Source organism: Triticum aestivum, chromosome 3A (assembly GCF_018294505.1).
Source record: "Triticum aestivum cultivar Chinese Spring chromosome 3A, IWGSC CS RefSeq v2.1, whole genome shotgun sequence".
Taxonomy (NCBI): Eukaryota; Viridiplantae; Streptophyta; class Magnoliopsida; order Poales; family Poaceae; genus Triticum; species Triticum aestivum.
The window spans coordinates 648,513,846-648,540,942 of record NC_057800.1 but is presented as its reverse complement, the minus strand read 5'-3'; the positions used below and the strand labels follow the sequence as shown (position 1 = coordinate 648,540,942).

At 46.3% G+C, this 27,097-nt stretch overlaps 1 protein-coding gene across 1 annotated transcript; it reads left to right on the top strand.

The window, feature by feature from the left end:
• Positions 1-12,769: 12,769 nt before the first annotated feature.
• Positions 12,770-15,351, top strand: LOC123062911 (NAC domain-containing protein 6). Its single transcript, XM_044486602.1, has 3 exons — positions 12,770-13,428; positions 13,528-13,796; positions 14,340-15,351. Exons 1-3 carry the CDS (start codon positions 13,173-13,175, stop codon positions 15,051-15,053), a joined length of 1,239 nt encoding a protein of 412 aa, XP_044342537.1. The 5' UTR covers positions 12,770-13,172; the 3' UTR covers positions 15,054-15,351.
• Positions 15,352-27,097: the final 11,746 nt, after the last annotated feature.

Below are 27,097 nucleotides of genomic sequence, written 5' to 3'. Positions count from 1 at the left end.
GTACGATACACGTTTAGCAACTAACATAATAATCAATAGTTGATAGTAGGTATAATGCTTTAGTATGACCAAAATCTTTATAAACGGCAGACCGCTCGGTCATTTATGCATTGAACACTAGAAATAAACTAGCAATGATTCAAGTAGTGGTGGTTGACGAATGTTCTAATATATGCATTTTTATCAAAACTAAGGTGTTATCAATGTTTATTTTACGGGCCCCCAAATCTTAAAAAACTACTAATATGAAATTACCTTGTATCTTGAATCTATAAGAACATGTTTTGGTACCCTTAGCCCCTCCGTCACCGCCCACCGGTATACTTGTGGATGCAACAAATAAAAATTTTCTTACCTAGAAGTGAGTTAATTAAAGGGCTATCTGCTTCTCCAAAGGTGGTCTGTGTGCTGGCCATATTGCTCGCAGATACATTGTTCAGACCAATGGAAATACTCTAACTAAGCATCCATTAAACAACAATTTTGTACATGGTAAGCATATACTTAATATATGTAACACAATATTTATTGAACTAGGACAGGAAACACGGGCAAAATAACACACATATCAGAAGCACAAGTGAAATGAACTAAGCTGTCATTTCTTAAAAGTTTGGGGCTGCGACGCTTATGTGAAAAAGTTTCAGGCTGATAAGCTCGAACCCAAAGCAGATAAATGCATCTTCATAGGACACCCAAAACAGTTGGGTATACCTCCTGTCTCAGATCCGAAAGCAATAAGGGATTGTTTCAAGAATCGGGTCCTTTCTCGAGGAAAAGTTTCTCTCGAAAGAATTGAGTGGGAGGATGGTGGAGACTTGATGAGGTTATTGAACCGTCTCTTCAACTAGTGTGTGGCAGGGCATAGGAAGTTGTTCCTGTGGCACATACACCAATTGAAGTGGAAGCTTATGATAGTGATCATGAAACTTCAGATCAAGTCACTACCAAACCTCGTGGGATGACAAGGATGCGTACTACTTCACAATGGTACGTGATCCTGTCTTGGAAGTTATGTTGCTAGACAACAATGAACCTACGAGCCATGGAGAAGCGATGGTGGGCCCGGATTCTGATAAATGGCTCGAGGCCATAAAATCCGAGAGAGGATCCATGTATGAAAACAAAGTGTAGACTTTGGCGGAACGGCTCGATGGTCGTAAGGCTATTGAGTACAGATGGATTTTAAAAGGAAGACGGACAATGATGGTAAGTATCACCATTAAGAAAGCTCGACTTGTCGTTAAGTTTTTTTCCGACAAGTTCAAGGAGTTGACTATGATGAGACTTTCTCACTCGTAGCGATGCTAAGAGTCTGTTGGAATTATATTAGCGATTACTGCGTTATTTATGAAATCTTGCAGATAGGATGTCAAAACATTGTTTCCTCGACGATTTTCTTGAGGAAAGGTTGTATGTGATACAACCGGAAGGTTTTGTCAATCCTGAAAGATGCTAATAAGTATGCAAAGCTCCAGCAATCCTTCTAAGGACTGGAGTAAGCATCTCGGAGTTGGAATGTACGCTTTGATGAGATGATCAAAGATTTTGGGTTTATACAAAGTTTATGAGAAACTTGTATTTCCAAAGAAGTGAGTGGGAGCACTATAGAATTTCTGATGAGTATATGTTGTTGACATACTATGGATCAGAAATGACGTAGAATTTCTGGAAAGCATATAGGGTTATTTGGAAAGTATTTTTCAATGGAAAGCCTGGATTAAGCTACTTGAACATTGAGCATCAAGATCTATAAGGATAGATCAAAACGCTTAATGGTACTTTCAAATGAGCACATACCTTGACATGATCTTGAAGGGGTTCAAGATGGATCAGTCAAAGAAGGAGTACTTGCCTGAGTTGTAAGGTATGAAGTTAAGACTTAAAGCTCGACCACGGCAGAAGAAAGAGAAAGGACGAATGTCGTCCCCTATGCTTTTGTCATAGGCTCTATACGGTATGCCATGCTAAGTACCGCACCTGATGTGTGCCTTGCCACATATCTGGCAAGAGGGTACAAAGGTAATCTAGGAGTAGATCACGAGATAGCGGTCTAAATTATCCTTAGAGGAATAAGGATATGTTTCTCGGTTATGGAGGTGATAAAGAGTTCGACGTAAAGAGTTACGTCGATGCAAGCTTAACACCTATCCGGATAGCTCTGAGTAGAGATATCGGATACGTATAATGCAGCAACAATTTAGAATAGCTCCAAGTGGAACAATTATTTGAAATGGCTCCAAATATAGCGTAGTAGCTGCATCTACAAGATGACATAGAGATTTGCGAAGTACATACGGATCTGAAAGATTCAGACCCGTTGACTGAAACCTCGCTCACATGCAAAACATGATCAAACCCAGAACTCATTGAGTCTTAATCACATGATGATGTGAACTAGTTTAGTGACACTAGTAAACTCTTTGGATGTTGGTCACATGGCGATGTGACCTGTGAGTGTTAATCACATGACGATGTGAACTAGATTATTGACTCTAGTGCAAGTGGGAGACTGTTGGAAATATGCCCTAGAGGCAATAATAAATTAGTTATTATTATATTTCCTTGTTCATGATAATCGTTTATTATCCATGCTAGAATTGTATTGATAGGAAACTCAGATACATGTGTGGATACATAGACAACACCATGTCCCTAGTAAGCCTCTAGTTGACTAGCTCGTTGATCAATAGATGGTTACGGTTTCCTGACCATGGACATTGGATGTCATTGATAACGGGATCACAGCATTAGGAGAATGATGTGATGGACAAAGACCCAATCCTAAGCCTAGCACAAAGATCGTGTAGTTCGTATGCTAAAGCTTTTCTAATGTCAAGTATCATTTCCTTAGACCATGAGATTGTGCAACTCCCGGATACCGTAGGAGTGCGTTGGGTGTGCCAAACGTCACAACGTAACTGGGTGGCTATAAACGTACACTACAGGTATCTCCGAAAGTGTCTGTTGGGTTGGCACGAATCGAGACTGGGATTTGTCACTCCGTGTAAACGGAGAGGTATCTCTGGGCCCACTCGGTAGGATATCATCATAATGTGCACAATGTGATCAAGGAGTTGATCACGGGATGATGTGTTACGAAACGAGTAAAGAGACTTGCCAGTAACGAGATTGAACAAGGTATCGGGATACCAACGATCGAATCTCGGGCAAGTATCGTACCGATAGACAAAGGGAATTGTATACGGGATTGATTAAGTCCTTGACATCGTGGTTCATCCGATGAGATCATCGTGGAACATGTGGGAGCCAACATGGGTATCTAGATCCTGCTAATGGTTATTGACCGGAGAGTCATCTCGGTCATGTCTGCATGTCTCCCGAACCCGTAGGGTCTACACACTTAAGGTTCGGTGACGCTAGGGTTATAGAGATATTAGTATGCGGTAACCCGAAAGTTGTTTGGAGTCCCGGATGAGATCCCGGACGTCACGAGGAGTTCCGGAATGGTTCGGAGGTAAAGATTTATATATGGGAAGTCTTGTTTTGGTCGCCGGAAAAGTTTCGTGCATTATCGGTATTGTACCGGGAGTGCCGAAAGGGGTCCGGGGGTCCACCAAGGGGGTCCACCTGCCCCGGGGGGGCACATGGGCTGTAGGGGTGTGCGCCTTGGCATATATGGGCCAAGGGCACCAGCCCCAAGAGGCCCATGCGCCAAGAGATAAGGGAAAGAAAGAGTCCTAAAAGGGGAAGGCACCTCCTAGGTGCCTTGGGGAGGATGGACTCCTCCCTGGCCGCACCCTTCCTTGGAGGAAGGGCCAAGGCTGCGCCCCCCCCCCCCCCTCCTCTCCCTTGGCCCTATATATAGTGGGGGGAAGGGAGGGCAGCCACAACTAAGCCCTGGCGCCTCCCTCTCCCTCCCATGACACATCTCCCTCCTCCCGCAGCGCTTGGCGAAGCCCTGTTGGAATCCCGCTACTTCCACCACCACGCCGTCGTGCTGCTGGATCTTCATCAACCTCTCCTCCCCCCTTGCTGGATCAAGAAGGAGGAGACGTCGCAGCTCCGTACGTGTGTTGAACGTGGAGGTGCCGTCCGTTCGGCGCTAGGATCATCGGTGATTTGGATCACGACGAGTAGGACTCCATCAACCCCGTTCTCTTGAACGCTTCCACTCGCGATCTACAAGGGTATGTAGATCCACTCCTCCCTCGTTGCTAGATGACTCCATAGATAGATCTTGGTGACACGTAGGAAAATTTTGAATTTATGCTACGTTCCCCAACAGCGGCATCATGAGCCAGGTCTATGCGTAGTTACTATGCACGAGTAGAACACAAAGTAGTTGTGGGCGTTGATTTTGTTCAATATGCTTACCGTTACTAGTCCAATCTTGATTCGGTGGCATTGTGGGATGAAGCGGCCCGGGCTAACCTTACACGTACTCTTACGTGAGACTGGTTCCACCGACTGACATGCACTAGTTGCATAAGGTGGCTAGCTGGTGTCTGTCTCTCCCACTTTAGTCGGATCGGATTCGATGAAAAGGGTCCTTATGAAGGGTAAATAGCAATTGGCATATCACGTTGTGGTTTTGCGTAGGTAAGAAACGTTCTTGCTAGAAACCCATAGCAGCCACGTAAAACATGCAAACAACAATTAGAGGACGTCTAACTTGTTTTTGCAGGGTATGCTATGTGATGTGATATGGCCAAAAGGAATGTGATGAATGATATGTGATGTATGAGATTGATCATGTTCTTGTAATAGGAATCACGACTTGCATGTCGATGAGTATGACAACCGGCAGGAGCCATAGGAGTTGTCTTTATTTATTGTATGACATGCGTGTCATTGAACAACGCCATGTAATTACTTTACTTTATTGCTAACCGGTAGCCATAGTAGTAGAAGTAATAGTTGGCGAGCAACTTCATGGAGACACGACGAGGAGATCATGATGATGGAGATCATGGTGTCATGCCGGTGACAAGATGATCATGGAGGCCCAAGATGGAGATCAAAGGAGCTATATGATATTGGCCATATCATGTCACTGTTATTTGATTGCATGTGATGTTTATCATGTTTTTGCGTCTTGTTTACTTAGAACGATGGTAGTAAATAAGATGATCCCTCATAATAATTTCAAGAAAGTGTTCCCCCTAACTGTGCACCGTTGCGACAGTTCGTTGTTTCGAAGCACCACGTGATGATCGGGTGTGATAGATTCTATTTCACATACAACGGGTGTAAGATAGATTTACACACGCGAAACACTTAGGTTGACTTGACGAGCCTAGCATGTACAGACATGGCCTCGGAACACAAGAGACCGAAAGGTCGAGCATGAGTCGTATGGTAGATACGATCAACATGAAGATGTTCACCGATGTTGACTAGTCCGTCTCACATGATGATCGGACACGGCCTAGTTGACTCGGATCATGTAATCACTTAGATGACTAGAGGGATGTCTATCTGAGTGGGAGTTCATAAGATGAACTTAATTATCCTGAACATAGTCAAAAGGTCTTCGCAAATTATGTCATAGCTCACGCTTTAGTTCTACTGTTTAGATATGTTCCTAGAGAAAATTTAGTTGAAAGTTGATAGTAGCAATTATGCAGACTAGGTCCGTAAACTGAGGATTGTCCTCATTGCTTCATAGAAGGCTTATGTCCTTAATGCACCGCTCAGTGTGCTGAACCTCGAACGTTGTCTGTGGATGTTGCGAACATCTGACATACACATTTTGATAACTACATGATAGTTCAGTTAAACGGCTTAGAGTTGAGGCACCGAAGACGTTTTTGAAACGTCGCGAAACATATGAGATGTTTCGAGGGCTGAAATTGGGATTTCAGGCTCGTGCCCACGTCAAGAGGTATAAGACCTCCGACGATTTTCTTAGCCTGCAAATAAGGGAGAAAAGCTCAATTGTTGAACTTGTGCTCAGATTGTCTGAGTACAACAATCGCTTGAATCGAGTGGGAGTTGATCTTCCAGATGAAATAGTGATGGTTCTCCGAAGTCATTACCACCAAGCTGCTAGAGCTTCGTGATGAACTATAATATATCAGGGACATATATGATGATCCTTAAGATATTCGCGATGTTTGACACCACAAAAGTAGAAATCAAAAAGGAGCATCAATTGTTGATGGTTTGTGAAACCACTAGTTTCAAGGAGGGCAAGGGCAAAAGGGATACTTCATGAAACGGCAAATCAGCTGCTGCTCTAGTGAAGAAACCCAAGGTTGAACCCAAACCCGAGACTAAGTGCTTCTGTAACAAGGGGAACAGCCACTGGAGCAGAATTACCCTAGATACTTGGTAGATGAGATGGCTGTCGATGGAAGTATATTGGATATACATTATGTTAATGTGTACGTTACTAGTACTCCTAATAGCACCAGGGTATTAGATACCGGTTCGGTTGCTAAGTGTTAGTAACTCAAAATAAAAGCTACGGAATAAACGGAGACTAGCTAAAGGTGAGATGATGATATGTGTTAGAAGTATTTCCATGGTTGATCAAATATCGTACGCTCCCTCTACCATCAAGATTGGTGTTTGCGTTGAGCATAGACATGATTGGATTATGTCTATCGCAATACGGTTATTCATTTAAGGAGAGAGTAATGGTTACTCTGTTTATTTGAATAATACCTTCAATGGTCTTACACCTAAAATGAATGGTTTATTGAATCTCGATCGTAGTGATACACATGTTCATGCCAAAAGATAGTAATGATAGTACCACCTACTTGTGGCACTGCCACGTAAGTCATATCAGTATAAAACGCATGAAGAAGCACCATGTTGATGGATCTTTGGGCTCACTCGTTTTTGAAAAGTTTGAGGCATGCGAACCATGTCTATTGGTGTATATGCATGAAGAAACTCCATGCAAATGGACCGTTTGGACTCACTAGATTTTGAATCGCTTGAGACATGCAAATCATGCCACATGGGCAAGATGACTGAAAGCCTCATTTTCAGTAAAATGGAACTAGAAAGCAACTTGTTGGAAGTAATACATTTTGATGTGTGCAGTCCAATGAGTGCTGAGGCATGTAGTGGATATCATTATGTTCTTACTTCACAGATGATTTGAGTAGATATTGAGTATATTTACTTGATGAATCATGAGTCTGAATTATTGAAAGGTTCAAGTAATTTTCAGGGTGAAGTTGAAAGATCGTTGTGACAAGAGGATAAGATATCTATGATATGATCATAGAGATGAATATCTGAATTACGAGTTTGGCATAAAATTAAGACATTGTGGAAATTGTTTCACAACTAATACAGCCTGGAACACCATAGTGTGATAGTGTGTCCGAACATCATAACTGCACCCTACTGGATATGATGCATACCATGATGTCTCTTATCGAATTACCACGATAGTTTATGGGTTAGGCATTAGAGACAACCACATTCACTTTAAATAGGGAACCACGTAATTCCGATGAGATGACACCGTATGAACTATGGTTTAGAGAAACCTAAGCTGTCATTTCTTAAAAGTTTGGGGCTGCGACGCTTATGTGAAAAAGTTTCAGGCTGATAAGCTCGAACCCAAAGCGGATAAATGCATCTTCACAGGACACCCAAAACAGTTGGGTATACCTCCTGTCTCAGATCTGAAAGCAATAAGGGATTGTTTCAAGAATCGGGTCCTTTCTCGAGGAAAAGTTTCTCTCGAAAGAATTGAGTGGGAGGATGGTGGAGACTTGATGAGGTTATTGAACCGTCTCTTCAACTAGTGTGTGGCAGGGCACAGGAAGTTGTTCCTGTGGCACCTACACCAATTGAAGTGGAAGCTTATGATAGTGATCATGAAACTTCAGATCAAGTCACTACCAAACCTCGTGGGATGACAAGGATGCGTACTACTTCAGAGTGGTACGTGATCCTATCTTAGAAGTTATGTTGCTAGACAACAATGAACCTACGAGCCATGGAGAAGCGATGGTGGGCCCGGATTTCGATAAATGGCTCGAGGCCATAAAATCCGAGAGAGGATCCATGTATGAAACAAAGTGTAGACTTTGGCGGAACGGCTCGATGGTCGTAAGGCTATTGAGTACAGATGGATTTTAAAAGGAAGACGGACAATGATGGTAAGTATCACCATTAAGAAAGCTCGACTTGTCGTTAAGTTTTTTTCCAACAAGTTCAAGGATTTGACTATGATGAGACTTTCTCACTCGTAGCGATGCTAAGAGTCTGTTGGAATTATACTAGCGATTACTGCATTGTTTATGAAATCTTGCAGATAGGATGTCAAAACATTGTTTCCTCGACGATTTTCTTGAGGAAAGGTTGTATGTGATACAACCGGAAGGTTTTGTCAATCCTGAAAGATGCTAATAAGTATGCAAAGCTCCACCAATCCTTCTAAGGACTGGAGTAAGCATCTCGGAGTTGGAATGTACGCTTTGATGAGATGATCAAAGATTTTGGGTTTATACAAAGTTTATGAGAAACTTGTATTTCCAAAGAAGTGAGTGGGAGCACTATAGAATTTCTGATGAGTATATGTTGTTGACATATTATGGATCAGAAATGACGTAGAATTTCTGGAAAGCATATAGGGTTATTTGGAAAGTGTTTTTTAATGGAAAGCCTGGATTAAGCTACTTGAACATTGAGCATCAAGATCTATAAGGATAGATCAAAACGCTTAATGGTACTTTCAAATGAGCACATACCTTGACATGATCTTGAAGGGGTTCAAGATGGATCAGTCAAAGAAGGAGTACTTGCCTGAGTTGTAAGGTATGAAGTTAAGACTTAAAGCTCGACCACGGTAGAAGAAAGAGAAAGGACGAATGTCGTCCCCTATGCTTTTGTCATAGGCTCTATACGGTATGCCATGCTAAGTACCGCACCTGATGTGTGCCTTGCCACATATCTGGCAAGAGGGTACAAAGGTAATCTAGAAGTAGATCACGAGATAGCGGTCTAAATTATCCTTAGAGGAATAAGGATATGTTTCTCGGTTATGGAGGTGATAAAGAGTTCGACGTAAAGAGTTACGTCGATGCAAGCTTAACACCTATCCGGATAGCTCTGAGTAGAGATACCGGATACGTATAATGGAGAAACAATTTAGAATAGCTCCAAGTGGAACAGTTATTTGAAATGGCTCCAAATATAGCATAGTAGCTGCATCTACAAGATGACATAGAGATTTGCGAAGTACATACGGATCTGAAAGATTCAGACCCGTTGACTAAAACCTCTCTCACAAGCAAAACATGATCAAACCCAGAACTCATTGAGTCTTAATCACATGATGATGTGAACTAGTTTAGTGACACTAGTAAACTCTTTGGATGTTGGTCACATGGCGATGTGACCTGTGAGTGTTAATCACATGACGATGTGAACTAGATTATTGACTCTAGTGCAAGTGGGAGACTGTTGGAAATATGCCCTAGAGGCAATAATAAATTAGTTATTATTATATTTCCTTGTTCATGATAATCGTTTATTATCCATGCAAGAATTGTATTGATAGGAAACTCAGATACATGTGTGGATACATAGACAACACCATGTCCCTAGTAAGCCTCTAGTTGACTAGCTCGTTGATCAATAGATGGTTACGGTTTCCTGACCATGGACATTGGATGTCATTGATAACGGGATCACAGCATTAGGAGAATGATGTGATGGACAAAGACCCAATCCTAAGCCTAGCACAAAGATCGTGTAGTTCGTATGCTAAAGCTTTTCTAATGTCAAGTATCATTTCCTTAGACCATGAGATTGTGCAACTCCCGGATACCGTAGGAGTGCTTTGGGTGTGCCAAACGTCACAACGTAACTGGGTGGCTATAAACGTACACTACAGGTATCTCCGAAAGTGTCTGTTAGGTTGGCACGAATCGAGACTGGAATTTGTCACTCCGTGTAAACGGAGAGGTATCTCTGGGCCCACTCGGTAGGACATCATTATATTGTGCACAATGTGATCAAGGAGTTGATCACGGGATGATGTGTTACGAAACGAGTAAAGAGACTTGCCGGTAACGAGATTGAACAAGGTATCAGGATACCGACGATCGAATCTCGGGCAAGTATCGTACCGATAGACAAAGGGAATTATATACGGGATTGATTAAGTCCTTGACATCGTGGTTCATCCGATGAGATCATCGTGGAACATGTGGGAGCCAACATGGGTATCCAGATCCCGCTGATGGTTATTGACCGGAGAGTCGTCTCGGTCATGTCTGCATGTCTCCCGAACCCGTAGGGTCTACACACTTAAGGTTCGGTGACACTAGGGTTATAGAGATATTAGTATGCGGTAACCCGAAAGTTGTTCGGAGTCCCAGATGAGATCCCGGACGCCACGAGGAGTTCCGGAATGGTCCGGAGGTAAAGATATACATATGAGAAGTCTTGTTTTGGTCGCCGGAAAAGTTTCGCGCATTATCGGTATTGTACCGGGAGTGCCGAAAGGGGTCCGAGGGTCCACCAAGGGGGTCCACCTGCCCCGGGGGACCACATGGGCTGTAGGGGTGTGCGCCTTGGCCTATATGGGCCAAGGGCACCAGCCCCAAGAGGCCCATGCGCCAAGAGATAAGGGAAAGAAAGAGTCCTAAAAGGGGAAGGCACCTCCTAGGTGCCTTGGGGAGGATGGACTCCTCCCTGGCCGCACCCTTCCTTAGAGGAAGGGCCAAGGCTGCGCCCCCCCTTCTCCCTTGGCCCTATATATAGTGGGGGGAAGGGAGGGCAGCCACAACTAAGCCCTGGCGCCTCCCTCTCCCTCCCATGACACATCTCCCTCCTCTCGCAGCGCTTGGCGAAGCCCTATTGGAATCCCGCTACTTCCACCACCACGCCGTCGTGCTGCTGGATCTCCATCAACCTCTCCTCTGGATCAAGAAGGAGGAGACGTCGCAGCTCCGTACGTGTGTTGAACGCGGAGGTGTCGTCCGTTCGGCGCTAGGATCATCGGTGATTTGGATCACGACGAGTACGACTCCATCAACCCCGTTCTCTTGAACGCTTCCGCGCGCGATCTACAAGGGTATGTAGATCCACTCCTCCCTCGTTCCTAGATGACTCCATAGATAGATCTTGGTGACACGTAGGAAAATTTTGAATTTATGCTACGTTCCCCAACAATGTGACCATTGGGAGAGAAGGTGGGAGATGGGTTTAGCAGCCCCTGGTGCTCTACGGTTATGTTTGGTTGCTAGGGTGAGAAATTCCACGGCAAAAACAGCACGGGAGTAATTTTCTTTACAACTTGAAATCCACGGGCTATCCTCCCACCACCATTTGGCACTTCGGGGCTCGGGGGATGAGGTTTTCTGGCCTTTGTGAAGAAAAGAGAGAAAAGAAGGGAAAATGAGGATCTCCTCTTGAAGCTGAGTCCCACATCATCGAGCAAGCGAGACCCATCTTAATCCTCGGATTAACCATGCAAATCAGCATAGCCAGCCGCCGGCTACAGGGAAGGGAGGAAATCCGTACTTTAGTTTTACCAAACGGATGGGGAACTCACACAGACTGATCACAAAATTGTTAGCTCCAACAAAATTGCGGCTGCATCTAAGCTAGCCATGGATGAGCACACACTCATATGATCTCCCATGGCTGCAATGAGCTGAAGCAGCTCCAATGAGTTCGCTCGACTCAATTCACTCAGTGTTGACCACCAACGCAACAACGCCGTAAGATCCAAAATCTTTGGATCAAGATGTGGGGAGTTCGTTCTTTCACGGCTCAAGCTTGTCTACAGTGAGGAAGGGCAAGTTGGGAGGACATGGAAGACTTGTCCGGGGGGGCGAGAGAAGGAAACATATGAAATGAACTTGGCCAGAACGGCAGCGGCGGCGACGACAAGAGAGAGAGAGAGAGAGAGAGAGAGAGAGAGAGAGAGAGAGAGAGAGAGAGAGAGAGAGAGAGAGAGAGAGAGAGAGAGAGAGAGAGAGAGAGAGAGAGAGAGAGAGAGAGAGAGCCATGGGAATTCTTCCACGGGGTCAGGGGTAGTTTTTCTTTAGCCCGGAGATTTAACGTGGATGGTCCCGGATATCCCTCACCCATTCATCGACCAAATGCACAGCCATGCAGCCACGGGAAGGGATTCCACGCGTGGCAGCTGCCCAGGGAATGGGCGGGGATCGCGTGGGGATATCGGGCAACCAAATGAGCCCTACTAAAAGTGGATGGCTATCAAATACTCAAAGATAATGTGTGATCCGCGGTCTCGACTGCCGCTATGAAAATTGGGCAAACATGCTCGTATCAATGATAACTTAGCGAGATCATAATCGTTGATTAGCTCTAGCAAATGTTGTTTGTGCTAGTGGAACTCTTTCATTTGGACTTATGGAGATGCCAGTAAAATCTAAAATGTCAATGCCACAATGAAGTTACTTATGCCAGAAGAGTAATAACCTCGATTCAAGATGAAATTAAGGAGGATAAATTGGTGCAACATGAGAAGAAGAAAAATGCATTATAGGTGCGGAAGAACTTATATTTTGGTTAAAGTTGAAAACATTTTTTTAGACATTAAAGTTGAAAACATTTACTACCAGACTTACATTGTGGACCCAAGAGAGTAGCCGGGCCCAAGGAAAGAGTACAGAGAATCACCAATGCCACCGCATTAATCAATGCAAAGAATGCAGACGCACTCCATATCCATCACTCACCTCACCGGGGCACAATCACAGGGTTGCAAGCGGGCAACCGCCCATGGCTGTACTCTTCCTGAGGCGTCCTTTTCCCCCTATTTAACTCAGCTCCTCCGTCGCTTTCCACCTCCCGCCTCCCGTGTGTGATGCGTCAGGGCTCGCTCACATATCGCCATTGCCACTCCACTGTGCGCGCGTAGGCATTCTAGCCAGCGTAGAGTAGTGGTTAGAGCGACCAGTAGCAGCCGCCCAGTTAATACTCACGCTAGGTAAAGATACTGGATGTATCCCACGATCGACTAATCCTTGTGCTTTCTCATCGATATATATATTGGCCCAAACACTAATCTTATCCCTTCCTTCTCGAACGATTCTCCACTTGCATACGCGCACCCCGGCCGGGCCGAGCTCCTTTTCGCGAGAGGAAGCAGCTGGCCACTTAACTTGCTCTCGTGCTCACCTAGCTAGCTGCCTAGCTAACACCCAGCTGCCCTAGCCCCTAGCTAGCTAGCAACCTATGCGAATTGGGGAGGAGGCATGAGCAGTAGACACGAGGGCGGCGGCCATGGCGCCGCCGCGGCGGCGGCGGGAGGAGCTGGCGTGGGGAGTATCAAGGAGGGCGGCGGCCGGGACGCGCACGAGGACGACCTGGTCATGCCGGGGTTCCGGTTCCACCCGACGGAGGAGGAGCTCATCGAGTTCTACCTCCGCCGCAAGGTGGAGGGCAAGCGCTTCAATGTCGAGCTCATCACCTTCCTCGACCTCTACCGCTACGACCCCTGGGAGCTCCCAGGTCTGGAACACAATCACTCAATTCAATTGCCGTTTTCAGAATTCAGATCTCTGTGCTGAATTTCTCATGCGTGTGTGTGTGGCTGACCGGCGACTGCAGCGCTGGCGGCGATTGGGGAGAAGGAGTGGTTCTTCTACGTGCCGAGGGACCGCAAGTACCGGAACGGGGACAGGCCCAACCGGGTGACGGCGTCGGGGTACTGGAAGGCGACGGGGGCGGACAGGATGATCCGGGCGGAGAACAACCGCTCCATCGGGCTCAAGAAGACGCTCGTCTTCTACTCCGGCAAGGCGCCCAAGGGCGTCCGCAGCAGCTGGATCATGAACGAGTACCGCCTCCCCACCGCCGACACCGACCGATACCACAAGGTATATCCTAGCTATATTATAGCATCTCCTAGAAATTCTCCTCCTGATCTATCCATCTGCGCAAGAAACGGCCGGCCGGAATGATTAATCTGCAGGTAATTTCATTAGAAGACATGAACTAGGGTTTGTGCTGCGCCTGTAGTCCTGTACTACTACTAGTTCTTTGATGTTGGGTGCCAATTTTGGGGCATCTAATTTTGCCTTTATTGTACTTCTTGTGCATATATACGCGGTTTCAGATCTACAAGTAATCAGCTAGCTAGGGCTTCAATCTTCTTCATCTTACATACTTGCACCCTGGTGTTCTTGTCATGAACAACCTATACGCACTCGATTGTATATCTATACTAGCTAGCATCTTGAACATATGGCTATGAAGAACCTAGAATTCCATCCTAGATTCCTCAATCTTTTTGACCGGAATCAATTGTAGTCAAGTTTACAATTGAATTTTAACTAGAGAGCAGACATCGTCCTCAATTCTTCGCATGCGACATTTCCTTGTGCGATCGATCCTCACGTGTTACGTCCATGAATTTGCAGACAGAAATCTCTCTCTGCCGCGTCTACAAGCGCACCGGCATCGACGACGGCCGTGGCCACCCCTCCTCGGCGCGGTCGACGATGCCCTCCCGCCGCGGCGCTGAGGCACGACAGGACAACAGACAAGGGTCATCGTCGACGTCCACGCCCACGCCGCCGCCGACTCCATCCAAGCTCCAACTTCTACAAGCAGGCGAGTGCACGTCGCCGCCGGCGCCCATGACCGATCACGCCCAAACGCACAGGCCGGCGGCTCCAAGGCAGCAGCTAGCAGCCGCCGTCAAGCCCTCAGGTGGCTCATTAGGATACCTACAGTCAACCGCGGCGGCCGGCGAACATCATCAGCAGGAGGGAGCCGCGGCTTTGCTTTACCAGCAGTACTCCAAGAGCACAAACACCTTCGCTTCCACGTACTCGCTGCTCAACCTGGTGAACGCGGCCTCCATGGGCGTCGCCTCCGCCGCGGCCATCGACGAGCTGAGCACGCTGGTGGGCCACGGCGCCACCCAGCTGCCGTCCTACCACAGCCCCGCGTCGTCCGGCGGCCACCACGACCACTTCGTCGTTCCCCTGCCGGCGCCGCCGTCGCAGCCAATTACGCCGCTGGGGACGCTGCCGATGTCGCTGGCCGCCATCTCCGACAAGATCTGGGACTGGAACCCGATCCCCGACGCGGCGGCGGGCAGAGATTACGGTGGCGCCGGCTTCAAGTGACGGATCAAGGGAAGCGCGTGCGCGGCAACAGTGCATGCACCCGTGCATGGCTAGCTGTGCAATTGGTACCACTCCACCTCTTGTACACCTCTCTCTCTCTCTCTCTCTCTCTCTCTCTCTCTCTCTCTCTCCACAGTTATTATTCTTCCGAGTAAACGAACAATTAGACCATTATAGCATTCTTGGCCAGTCCATATATAGATCACCCCATCTTCTCAGGTATCATCAAGAATTCAGGATAGATAATTTGTAATTCCTGATGAGTTCCATATAATAACCTCGTCGATTTGACAAGATACACATGCATGTGTTACTGACAATGTAGGACCTGGATGGGCGCATGTACTTGCATGTGTCTAGTGAAAAGTGCCTCGTTTTTAACTGTCTGACTTTGGACACATAAAATAATGCCATGCCGCCAGCTGCATGATTGGGCGATGACCATGGCAGAGATTGCCTCATCGGAATGATTAGGAGAGAGTGAGAACTTGCAGGCCGGGGGTGCTGTCGGGGTGTACTACAGGACCGTGTCAGAGATGGATGTGAGGATTATACTGGCCTGCTGCAATCATGTGAGCGCAACATTTGTCTTTTCTCTCTTCTCCCTCTCTCTGCATGCTCTCTGCATATACAGTCGGAGCACTGTGTTCTCTTGCCATGGTTTGTTGGATTTTTGTTAGTGCTATCATGGATTATTGGATTAGCTTGCTTGTCAGAGCGTGTCATGGACTCACTCACTCACACACTCACCGGTGGATGGTACGTACGGCCAGGCGGTGTCGTCCCAGTTTGGGCCTCGCAGATGTGTGTGGGGATGGAAGAAATGCACCGCCAAATTGGTGTGGGAGATAAGATACCTCCTGTCTACCTAGCTACTTGGCCCGTGCATGAGATGAAATCGATACCTTGGATAGGACAGTCTATACTCGTAGGGAGCAAAGCTGCTTCTGAAATATATATTGCTGGTCTTGGACTCTTGGTACTTTTAGATTCTCTTCCTCTTGTTATGTTATGTATGTAGGTGCTCACGAGAACTACTTTTCAGTTTGCGTAATGAAGTTGTGCATCTGAAGTGGTACTCATGACTAGTGTGATAACATGTCCATATGTGTCGACCCATGCTGATGCTGTATATATAGTGTGTACCCATATGTCGACATGTGTACAGCGCAACGAGGGAGGATGTTCTTACACTATCACTAAGATTTTGCGAGCCCACGATTTTCTTAATCAGTTGATATAAAGCACCACATGAAAACTAAAATCCTTGAACAAGCACGAACAGCTACATATAACTGCAATTCTTGTACCAAGGGAGGGCCTTATATCCCTCCCATAGTTATGTCCATGTCTATATATACGGCAATAGGGTTTGCGAGATCCACGTAGGGTAATATATAGCTATTTTGCAATTCGACGCAATACTATTGTATGATTGGAGAACGATACTCTTAAAAAATGTACTATGGGGACCTTCCCGCCTTGACATTGTCCATCCTCTGCCCATATGCAGATATACTAAATATTGGACTAACATGTGATATACGTTAATGTCAACACCAATCAAAGTAAATTGATTGAAAGCGATTAGGGTGGTTTTGACAGCTTATCACAAAAAAAGTAATCTTGATGTGCCTATCATACATAGTTCATACCTTGCACAAAATAATAAACGAATGATTTAAATGAAACCACTTTCAAGGGTATAATACAAAAGATCAAACATAATGTGGAGGCACGGTAGGAATTTGGTGTAAATTCCTGCTTATACCCACTAGTTTTGTCCTTGTGACAACATTTACCTATTTAGAATATCTTGCAACATTTTTAGCCCTTAGTGTGACCTTGTGTTGATTTTCATACTTACTCCTTCCATTCGAGAATATAAGGTGCATCAGTTTTCATGCAAGTCAAATTTTTGTGCGTTGCCCAAAATTATATAATAGAATATCAACATCTTCAATCCAAAATAAATAAAATATGAAAATACTTTTTGTGATATTTACATATTGATACTTTTTCTAAATACTTGGTCAAACTCACACATGGTTGACTTAAATAAGACTAGTAGACCTTATATTTTGGAACAGAGGAAGTATTATTTTCCTCAAACTGTCATGACCAATACATGTCAGGATGACGTGGTAGCTGAATAGGTCGATAACTCATACCCCAATTGGATGCCGGTTTATTCTACGTGGCAGAGGTCTAGTGTGGTGAAGCAGTATCTGTTGGACAAAATTAACACGGTTTCATATAATTCAATTTAATTGGATGGTATTTGACATGATTCGATAATGCCCCTAGCAAGTACTAGCACGTTCTCCTAACAAGTGGATTTATTTATGTAATAAACAAGTGTATTTAGCCTTTTGGTTTGGAGAAAATGGTATGATAGGGTAAAACCTGGCACAATGTCAACCGGGGGGGGGGGGGGGGGGGGGGCGCTTTCAGTTATTTTATAAATTTAGTTTAAAAAACGTTAATTTGTGTGATGTCCCGGTGTATTTTCTCGGCATAAAATTGACAGGTTCACATTCACCCGCAAAAAAAAAAGAAACCAAGGTTTTTTAGGTTGGAAAAACTAAGTTTTCAAAATTAAAGAACTTTTGCACCTGCTTTTTCCCATCAATTCAACCCGGTGCGTACTGCACACGTCTCGATCGACCTGTCCACACAAAATCCACACGTATACAAATCTCGTCTAGGAAGATGCCATGCGGGCTAGCTCACTCCCGTACGTGGTGAAAGCCTCGGCGGGCGACGTCATCGAATGGGACTCGCGGTACGTCCGAGAGAGAGAGAGAGCGAGAGAGAGAGCATGGACGAATTACGATCAAACAAACACAAACCGGCCGGCCGGTACGTACGTGCCGTGGCTTTGCACACGCGATAAAAGCGCGCGTGAGCGTGAGCTCGGCCGGGCCCGCGCGCGTTCGAGTGTACCACGTACGTACCCATCGATCGGCGAGCTCGGCAGCGCCATGATGAGCGCCACCACCAGCACCTCAACCCCCCGTCGCATTTCGGATCCGCCCCATTTGCCAAGCCGGTCGACGGATCGCTTTTTGGCCCACGGATCGATGGCGCCCGTGCCCGCTCCCGCGCCCTTCTCCTACGCTTGCGCATCAGCACATGTGCGTGCGTCCAACGATGGAGCCGATCGATCGAACCGGCCTGATGATGATGACTAACTAGGCGCAAGTTTAGGCGGAAAGCGCGCTTTCCGAGGCGATAAAGGCCGGCTTTCCGCGCACGCGCGGTTCGCGCGATTACTATTCCTGCACCGGATCGATCGACATGAGCGGCATGATGAACTCGTTGAAACTGTGTGCTCATCGGCCAGAAAAGGTTCGTTAACTAACAGCTGCAGCAAGCTACGTATTGCCTTTTCTCGTCGGAGTACTGTACTGCGGCCGCCACGGGACCATGCATGGCGATCGATCGATTGGGCACTTGATCGTAGGCACAGAGGGCGGAAAGGCCGGGTGTCCCCGAGATGCGTGCCAGGTGACAGACAACACGCTGCACGCGCGCGCGCACGCTCGACTGCGGCCATGGACGCACGTAGTAGTACTACGTGGTCGTTGATGGATCGCGCTCGATCGCCCGCGCGCCAACCATGGACGCGCGCGCGTGCCGGGCGGCCGGTGAGCGGAAAAGATCCGTCCACCATACAGCCAGCCAGATACAGCAATTCGATCCGTGGCTGGCTACGCCCAAGATGGCACGGCCGGTGCGGCCGAGCCGAGCGGTGCGGTGCGCGCGCGCCGGGGGCGGCCGTGTGGAGCCGGCCGGACTTAACTGCGGCGGTTGGTTCACGGGTTTGCACAGTTCGTGTCGCGAGCGGTGCTAGCTGGAGACTTGGAGTGGTGCTGGGCTGCTGGCATCTGGAATATATGCCATGCAATCTCTCCGGGTTTCCGGAGCCCGATCCGTACTTTGCCGATCGAATGTTCCTACAGTCGCACCACTGTTCAGCCACATGACAGTTGACAAAGGACACACACGACATAAGCGACGGCACTCGGCTGCTCGGTCGCGATGTTCCTTTGGCCCTGGCACTGGATCCAATCCAACGGAGGCAGAGTTTCAGAGAAACTCCTGCTGCTGTTGTTCTAACACTCATACGGGAGTGCACTGGGCCAGCAAGGCATTCAATTCCGGCGGTGAGGTGCTACAATGTCAGCACTGTGGCCGGTTCCTTCCGTACTCCAAGCGTGCCACTAGGCGGGTCCATTCCTGCCACCGCCCTTTCTTTTAAGACAGGATCGAACGCGCGTACCTGTAACTGACCGCCAAGCCATGGCCATGGCCATGGCTGCTTTCGGTCTCCATCCACCTAGATCCTCCTATCAGCGCTGGGGATCCGTACTCCCCCGACCAGCTGTTAAAGATTGGGATGCTTGAGTGGACGTCATAGATCGATATGCCTTGTCGGTATTAAGTATTAACGCAGAAAAGTGAACCGGTCTTCTCAAAATAAGTGTCTCAAATATAGCACAAAGGTATAGCACAAAGGTTAATTTCGGGACGGAGGGAGTGCAAAAACCCATGGGACTACTATCTCCTTTCTGGTTTATAGGGCATGCGTGTATCCCTGATCTATAATTTGACAAACATAAGATGAGTTGTATAGTCTAAAAATTACACCATTAGAAAGTATACAATTTGAAATTTCTAATGATATATTCTTTGTGATATATAACTTGTATTATATTGGTCTATTTGTCAACCTAGTGATAAACGCATGCCTTATAAACCAGAAAGGAGCTGGTATTATTCAGAGCAGCACTGTACTGTGCAGGAGGCAACTTTTTTTTTAGGTTGTGCAGGAGGCAACCGAACGAGTAGCACTGCAGGGCATGTCTCATTCCGCAAGAACTCGGGGGCTCACATTGGGCCTACCACTTACGGCTAAACTATGCTAAAGGCAAGTGGGATGGCCCGGCCCGTTTCCACCCCTTACTCTCTCATTGTACACCTGGAGAGCTCCTCGTTGGCGCGCCTTAATCGCCTTATGAGCTTTCGGGTGCCTCTATGTCTCGCTTCACACGAGACATAGGAAACTCCCTTAATCGCCTTATGAACTTTTGGGTGCCCCTATGTCTCGCTTCACACGAGACGTAGGAAACTCTCGCGTGACGGCAAACACAAGATGGACCGGCCCAGGCGCGCGGGAGCCACAACCTTGTTTTTTCACATTTTTTGTTGTTCGTTCTTTTGCTTTTTTAAAAAATTGTGTATACTTCTAAATAATCAAAATATATGGAAATAATGTTAACCAAGCATTTTAAAAATGTTAAATATGTATAGAGAAAATGTTTCTCATGTATACAAATAATATACAGTGTGCGTGGAAAAAGTTGATCATGTAAATACAAATGTTAATCAAGCATTTAAGAAATGTTAACAAGTATTTGAAAAATATTAATTAAACATATGAAAAATGTTAAATGTGTATATCAAAAATGTTGACCATGTACTAAAAAAATCTTCTATTTGAAAAATGTTAAATGTGTATAGAAAAAATGTTGATTATGTATTTATAAAATTTTATCTTGTACTTGAGAAATGTTCACCAACCATTTCAACAAAATGCTAAATGTTATAAGAAAAAGTGTTGACCATGTATTCATAAAATGTAAAACTTGTATTTGAGAGATGTTAAATGTATATTAAAAATATATTAGATATATACCCAAAAAATAGACATCTGAAAAAATATTTTCCAAAAATTTAATCATGTATTTAAACAATGTTAATCTGTATATAGCATAATAAAAATGTTGAATCGGTACTGACAAAGTTAACACGTGTTGAACAAAAAGGAAGCCGATGAAAATCGACAAATAATAAAAAAAATGAAGAGAACCAATGATTAACAAAAACCAAAAAAGCTGATCATGTAATTAAAAATGTTAAGCAAGTATTTGAAATATGATAAATGTGTATATAAAAAATGTTGACCATGTATTAAAAAAATCTTCTATTTGAAAAATGTTATATGTATATAGAAAAATGTTGATTATGTATTCATTAAATGTTAATCTTGTACTTGAAAAATGTTAACCAACCATTTGAACAAAATGTTAAATGTTATAAGAACAAATGTTGACCACATATTCATCAAATGTTAAACTTGTATTTGAGAGATGTTAAACATGTATTAAAAATGTATTAGATATATACCAAAAATAGACATCTGAAAAAATATTTTCAAAAAATTAATCATGTATTTAAAAAAATGTTGAATAGGTACTGAAAATGTTAACAGTTGTTGAACGAAATGGAAGCCAACGAAAATTGACAAAAAAATGAAGAAAACAAATGATTAATAAAAACAAACAGAAAACGAAAGAATGAAAATAGAAGAAACTAATGTAAAAGAATAAAACAGAGAAAATCGAGAAAGAAAGAAAGAAATCCAAAGAAAACCAAGAAGAACGAAGAAAGAAAGAGAAAACGAAAGGAACTAAATAAAAATGAAAAAGGAAAGAAAAAAAGAAGAATAAAAAGAGAAAGAGACAAATAAAAATGAAGAAAAATAAAAAACGGTGAAGACCGGGAAGAGAAGAAAACCAAGGAAAAGGCAAAAAAAGCATGGGGGAAACATGAATAAAACAATGAAAACCAGTGAAAAACAACAGAAAAACAAATGAGAGGAAGGAAACCGGAGAAGAAAGAAAAGAAAATGAGAGGGAAAAACAAAAAAACAAGGGAAGCCAACCCATCGAACGAACACAGCGACCGCAATTGAATTCGAATGAACGAAAAACAAACAACGAACAAGTGTGAGGGAATCCATTCAGTGTGATGGAAGGAACACTAGTAGAAAAAAAGCCTAGCTATGACGTGCCAAAAACAACCTTGTTGGCGTAGACACACGACCCCACTAATATTACGCCATTGCTAAAATGTAGTGGGGGCGTTGGAGGACACGTCAGCAGTATCCTACATCGTGCTGGCATATCACCAGTCCAACGCCAGCACTAAGTCCATCATAACTCTGGCGTGCCTGCTCGTCCAATGCCAGCAAATGATTTTTTTGTAATAAAAAAATTACTCATCAACACTAGCTACTTACTTAATAGATACTACTGAACACAATATACTCATCAACACTTGTTGGAAATATGCCCTAGAGGCAATAATAAAAGGGTTATTATTATTATATTTCCTTGTTCATGATAATTGTCTATTGTTCATGCTATAATTGTGTTATCCGGAAATCATAATACATGTGTGAATACATAGACGACAACATGTCCCTAGTGAGCCTCTAGTTGATTAGCTCATTGATTAATAGATGGTTACGGTTTCCTGACCATGGACATTGGATGTCATTGATAACGGGATCACATCATTAGGAGAATGATGTGATGGACAAGACCCAATCTTAAGCATAGCATAAGATCGTGTGGTTTGTCTGCTAAAGCTTTTCTAATGTTAAGTATCTTTCCCTTAGACCATGAGATTGTGCAACTCCCGGTACTGTAGGAATGCTTTGGGTGTGCCAAACGTCACAACGTAACTGGGTGGCTATAAAGGTGCACTACGGGTATCTCCAAAAGTGTCTGTTGGGTTGGCACGAATCGAGACTGGGATTTGTCACTCCGTATGACGGAGAGGTATCTCTGGACCCACTCGGTAAGACATCATCGTGATGAGCTCAATGTGACTAAGGGGTTGGTCATGGGATGATGTGTTACAGAACGAGTAAAGAGACTTGTCGTAACGAGATTGAACAAGGTATCGATATACCGACCATCGAATCTCGGGCAAGTGCTATACCGGTAGACAAAGGGAATCGTATACGGGATTGATTGAATCCTCGACATCGTGGTTCATCCGATGAGATCATTGTGGAACATGTGGGAGCCAACATGGGTATCCAGATCCCGCTGTTGGCTATTGGCTGGAGAGATGTCTCGGTCATGTCTACATGATTCCCGAACCCATAGGGTCTACACACTTAAGGTTCGATGACGCTAGTGTTATAGGGAAAGTTTGTACGTGGTTACCGAATGTTGTTAGGAGTCCCGGATGAGATCCTAGACATAACAAGGAGTTCTAGAATGGTCCGAAGACAAAGATTTATATATGGGAAGTCCTTATTCGATCGCCGGAAGTGTTCGAGGGTTTATCGGTATTGTACCGGGACCACCGAAAGGGTTCCGGAGGTCCACCGGGAGGGTCCACCTGCCCCGAAGGGCCCTATGGGCTAAATATGGAGGGGGAACCAGTCCCTAGGTGGGCTGGGCACCAAACCCCCTAGGGCCGATGCGCCTAGGGTTTGGGGAACCCTAAAGGGGGCGCCCCCCTTGGCTTAGGGGGCAAGCCTGCCCCCCTTGGCCGCCGCCCCCCTCTAGATCCATCTGGAGGGGGCCGGCCCCCTCTCCCTTGCCCCTATAAATAGAGGGGAGGTGGGAGGGCAGCCACACCAGATCCAAGGCGCAGCCCTCCCCCTCCCCAACACCTCCTCCTCCTCCCGCGACGCTTGGCAAAGCCCTGCCGGAGTACCACGCTTCTCCAACACCACCACGCCGTCGTGCTGCTGCTGGACGGAGTCTTCCCCAACCTCTCCCTCTCTCCCTGCTGGATCAAGGCGTGGGAGACGTCATCGGGCGGCACGTGTGTTGAACGTGAAGGCGCCGTTGTTCGGCGCTTTGATCGGAATCAACCGTGGTATGAATCACCACGAGTACGAACCCCTCATCCGCGTTCTTGTAACACTTCTGTGTCGTGATATTCAAGGGTGAGGGAGTCCTGGATTAGGGGGTCTCCGGACAGCCGGACTATATCCTTTGGCCGGACTGTTGGACTATGAAGATACAAGTTTGAAGACTTCGTCCCGTGTCCGGATGGGACTCCACTTGGCGTGGAAGGCAAGCTAGGCAATACAGATATGTATATCTCCTCCTTTCTAACCGACCTTGTGTAACCCTAGCCCCCTCCAGTGTCTATATAAACCGGAGGGTTTTAGTCCGTAGGACAATATACAATCATACCATAGGCTAGCTTCTAGGGTTTAGCCTCTTTGATCTCGTGGTAGATCAACTCTTGTATGTTGGGGATCGTAGCAAAAATTTAAAATTTTCTACGCATCACCAAGATCAATCTATGGAGTCATCTAGCAACGAGAGGGAGAAGAGTGCATCTACATACCCTTGTAGATCGCGAGCGGAAGCGTTCAAGAGAACGGGGTTGATGGAGTCGTACTTGACGTGATCCAAATCACCGATGATCCTAGCGCCGAACGGACGGCACCTCCGCGTTCAACACACATACGGAGCGGAGACGTCTCCCGGGCCTTGATCCAGCAAGGAGGAGGGAGAGGTTGAGGAAGAGAGCTCCAACAGCAGCACGACGGCGTGGTGGTGGTGGAGCGGCAGTACTCCGGCAGGGCTTCGCCAAGCTCTTAACACAGGAGGAGAGGTGTTGGGGAGGGGAGGGGCTGCACCTTTGATGTGTTCTGCAACCCTCCCCTTTCCCCTCTATTTATAGGGGAAGGAGGAAGGGGCGGGCCCCCTCTAGATGAGATCTAGAGGGGGGCGGCGGCCAAGGGGTGGCTTGCCCCCAAGCAAGGGGGGCGCCCCCTCTAGGGTTTCCCCCCCCCCCAACCCTAGGCGCATGGGCCCAAGGGGGGTGCGCCCAGCTCACTTGGGGCTGGTTCCCTTTCCTCTACGGCCCATGAGGCCCTCCGAGAGAGGTGGCCCCCCCCGGTGGACCCCTGGAACCCCTCCGGTGGCCCCGGTACAATACCGATATGCCCCTGAACCTTTCCGGTGACCGTATGACAACTTCCTATATATAAATCTTCACCTCTGGACCATTCCGGAACTCCTCGTGATGTCCGGGATCTCATCCGGGAATCCAAACAACATTCTGTAATCACATACAAGTCTTCCTAATAACCCTAGCGTCATCGAACCTTAAGTGTGTAGACCCTATGGGTTCGGGAACCATGCAGACATGACCGAGACAACTCTCCGGCCAATAACCAACAGCGGGATCTGGATACCCATGTTGGCTCCCACATCTTCCACGATGATCTCATCGGATGAACCATGATGTCGAGGATTCAAACAATCCCGTATACAATTCCCTTTGTCAATCGGTACGTTACTTGCCCGAGATTCGATCGTCGGTATCCCAATACCTCGTTCAATCTCGTTACCGACAAGTCACTTTACTCGTTCCGTAACACATCATCTCGTGACCAACCCTTAGTCACATTGAGCTCATTACGATGATGTCTTACCGAGTGGGCCCTCAGATACCTCTCCGTCGTACGGAGTGACAAATCCCAGTCTCGATTCGTGCCAACCCAACAGACACTTTCGAAGATACCCGTAGTGCACCTTTATAGTCACCCAGTTACGTTGTGACGTTTGGCACACCCAAAGTATTCCTACAGTATCCGGGAGTTGCACAATCTCATGGTCTAAGGAAAAGATACTTGGCATTAGAAAAGCTTTAGCAGACGAACTACACGATCTTGCGCTATGCTTAGGATTGGGTCTTGTCCATCACATCATTCTCCTAATGATGTGATCCCGTTATCAATGACATCCAATGTCCATGGTCAGGAAACCGTAACCATCTATTGATCAACGAGCTAGTCAACTAGAGGCTCACTAGGGACATGTTGCCGTCTATGTATTCACACATGTATTACGATTTCCGGATAACACAATTATAGCATGAACAATAGACAATTATCATGAACAAGGAAATAAAATAATAACCATTTTATTATTGCCTCCAGGGCATATTTCCAACATTGTAATACTCATATCATCAAGAACAATCAAGCAGGACGTAGGGTATCACCTCCATCAAGAGTGCCCGAACCTGGGTAAACATCGTGTCCCCTGCCTCCTGTTACCATCCACCTTAGACGCACAGTTCGGGACCCCCTACTCAAGATTCGCCGGTTTTGACACCGACATTGGTGCTTTCATTGAGAGTTCCACTGTGTCGTCACAATAAGGCTTGATGGATCCTTCGATCATCGCTAGCGATGCGGTCAAGGGTGAGGCTTTCCTCCCCGGACAGACCTTCGTATTCAGTGGCTTCGCACTACGGGCCAATTCGCTTGGCCATCTGGAGCAAATCAAAAGCTACGCCCCTGGCCATCAGGTCAGATTTGGAAACTTGAACTACACGGCCGACATTCGTGGAGACTTGATCTTTGACGGATTCGAGCCCATGCCGGACGCGCCGCACAGTCGCAACGAGCATGACATAACTCTGCCGTCGGACAGTGTTCGGGAGATCGCATCCGCAACTACTCCGGCCGTTATCCCGGAGCAAATCGCGCCATCCGAGAGCGGAGGGATAGACCCTCCATGGAGGCTGCACTCTCAGTCGCGATAGAGCCAAACACTGACTTCACCCCTTACGAGAGCCGTGTCACCGAACCATGGGATTAATCTCCGGCCACGGACTCTGAGCCGCTCACATTCATGCCCGTCGAGTCCGACTGGGCGCCGATCATGGAGTTCACCCCCGTGGATATCTTTCAGCACTCACCTTTCGGATATGTGCTAAATTCATTTAGGTCTCTCTCCTTGTCAAGAGAACCTTGGCCGAACTATGTCCGGCCAGAATGGGATGCGGACGACGAAGAAATTCACTGCCCACCCACCACCCACTTAGTAGCCACTGTTGATGACTTAACCGACATGCTCGACTTCAACTCCGAAGACATCGACGGTATGGACGACGATGCCGGAGACAAACAGGAACCACCGCCCACAGGGCGCCGGACCACCACTTCATCACATGACGTATACATGGTGGATACACCCAGAGAGGGCAATGGCGAAGAGACAGCGGGGGATGCACCCTCCAAGCTGTTGAGGAACGTAGTAATTTCAAATTTTTCCTACGCACACGCAAGATCATGGTGATGCATAGCAACGAGAGGGGAGAGTGTGATCTACGTACCCTTGTAGACCGACAGCAGAAGCGTTATGACAACGCGGTTGATGTAGTCGTATGTCTTCACGGCCCGATCGATCAAGCACCGAAACTAC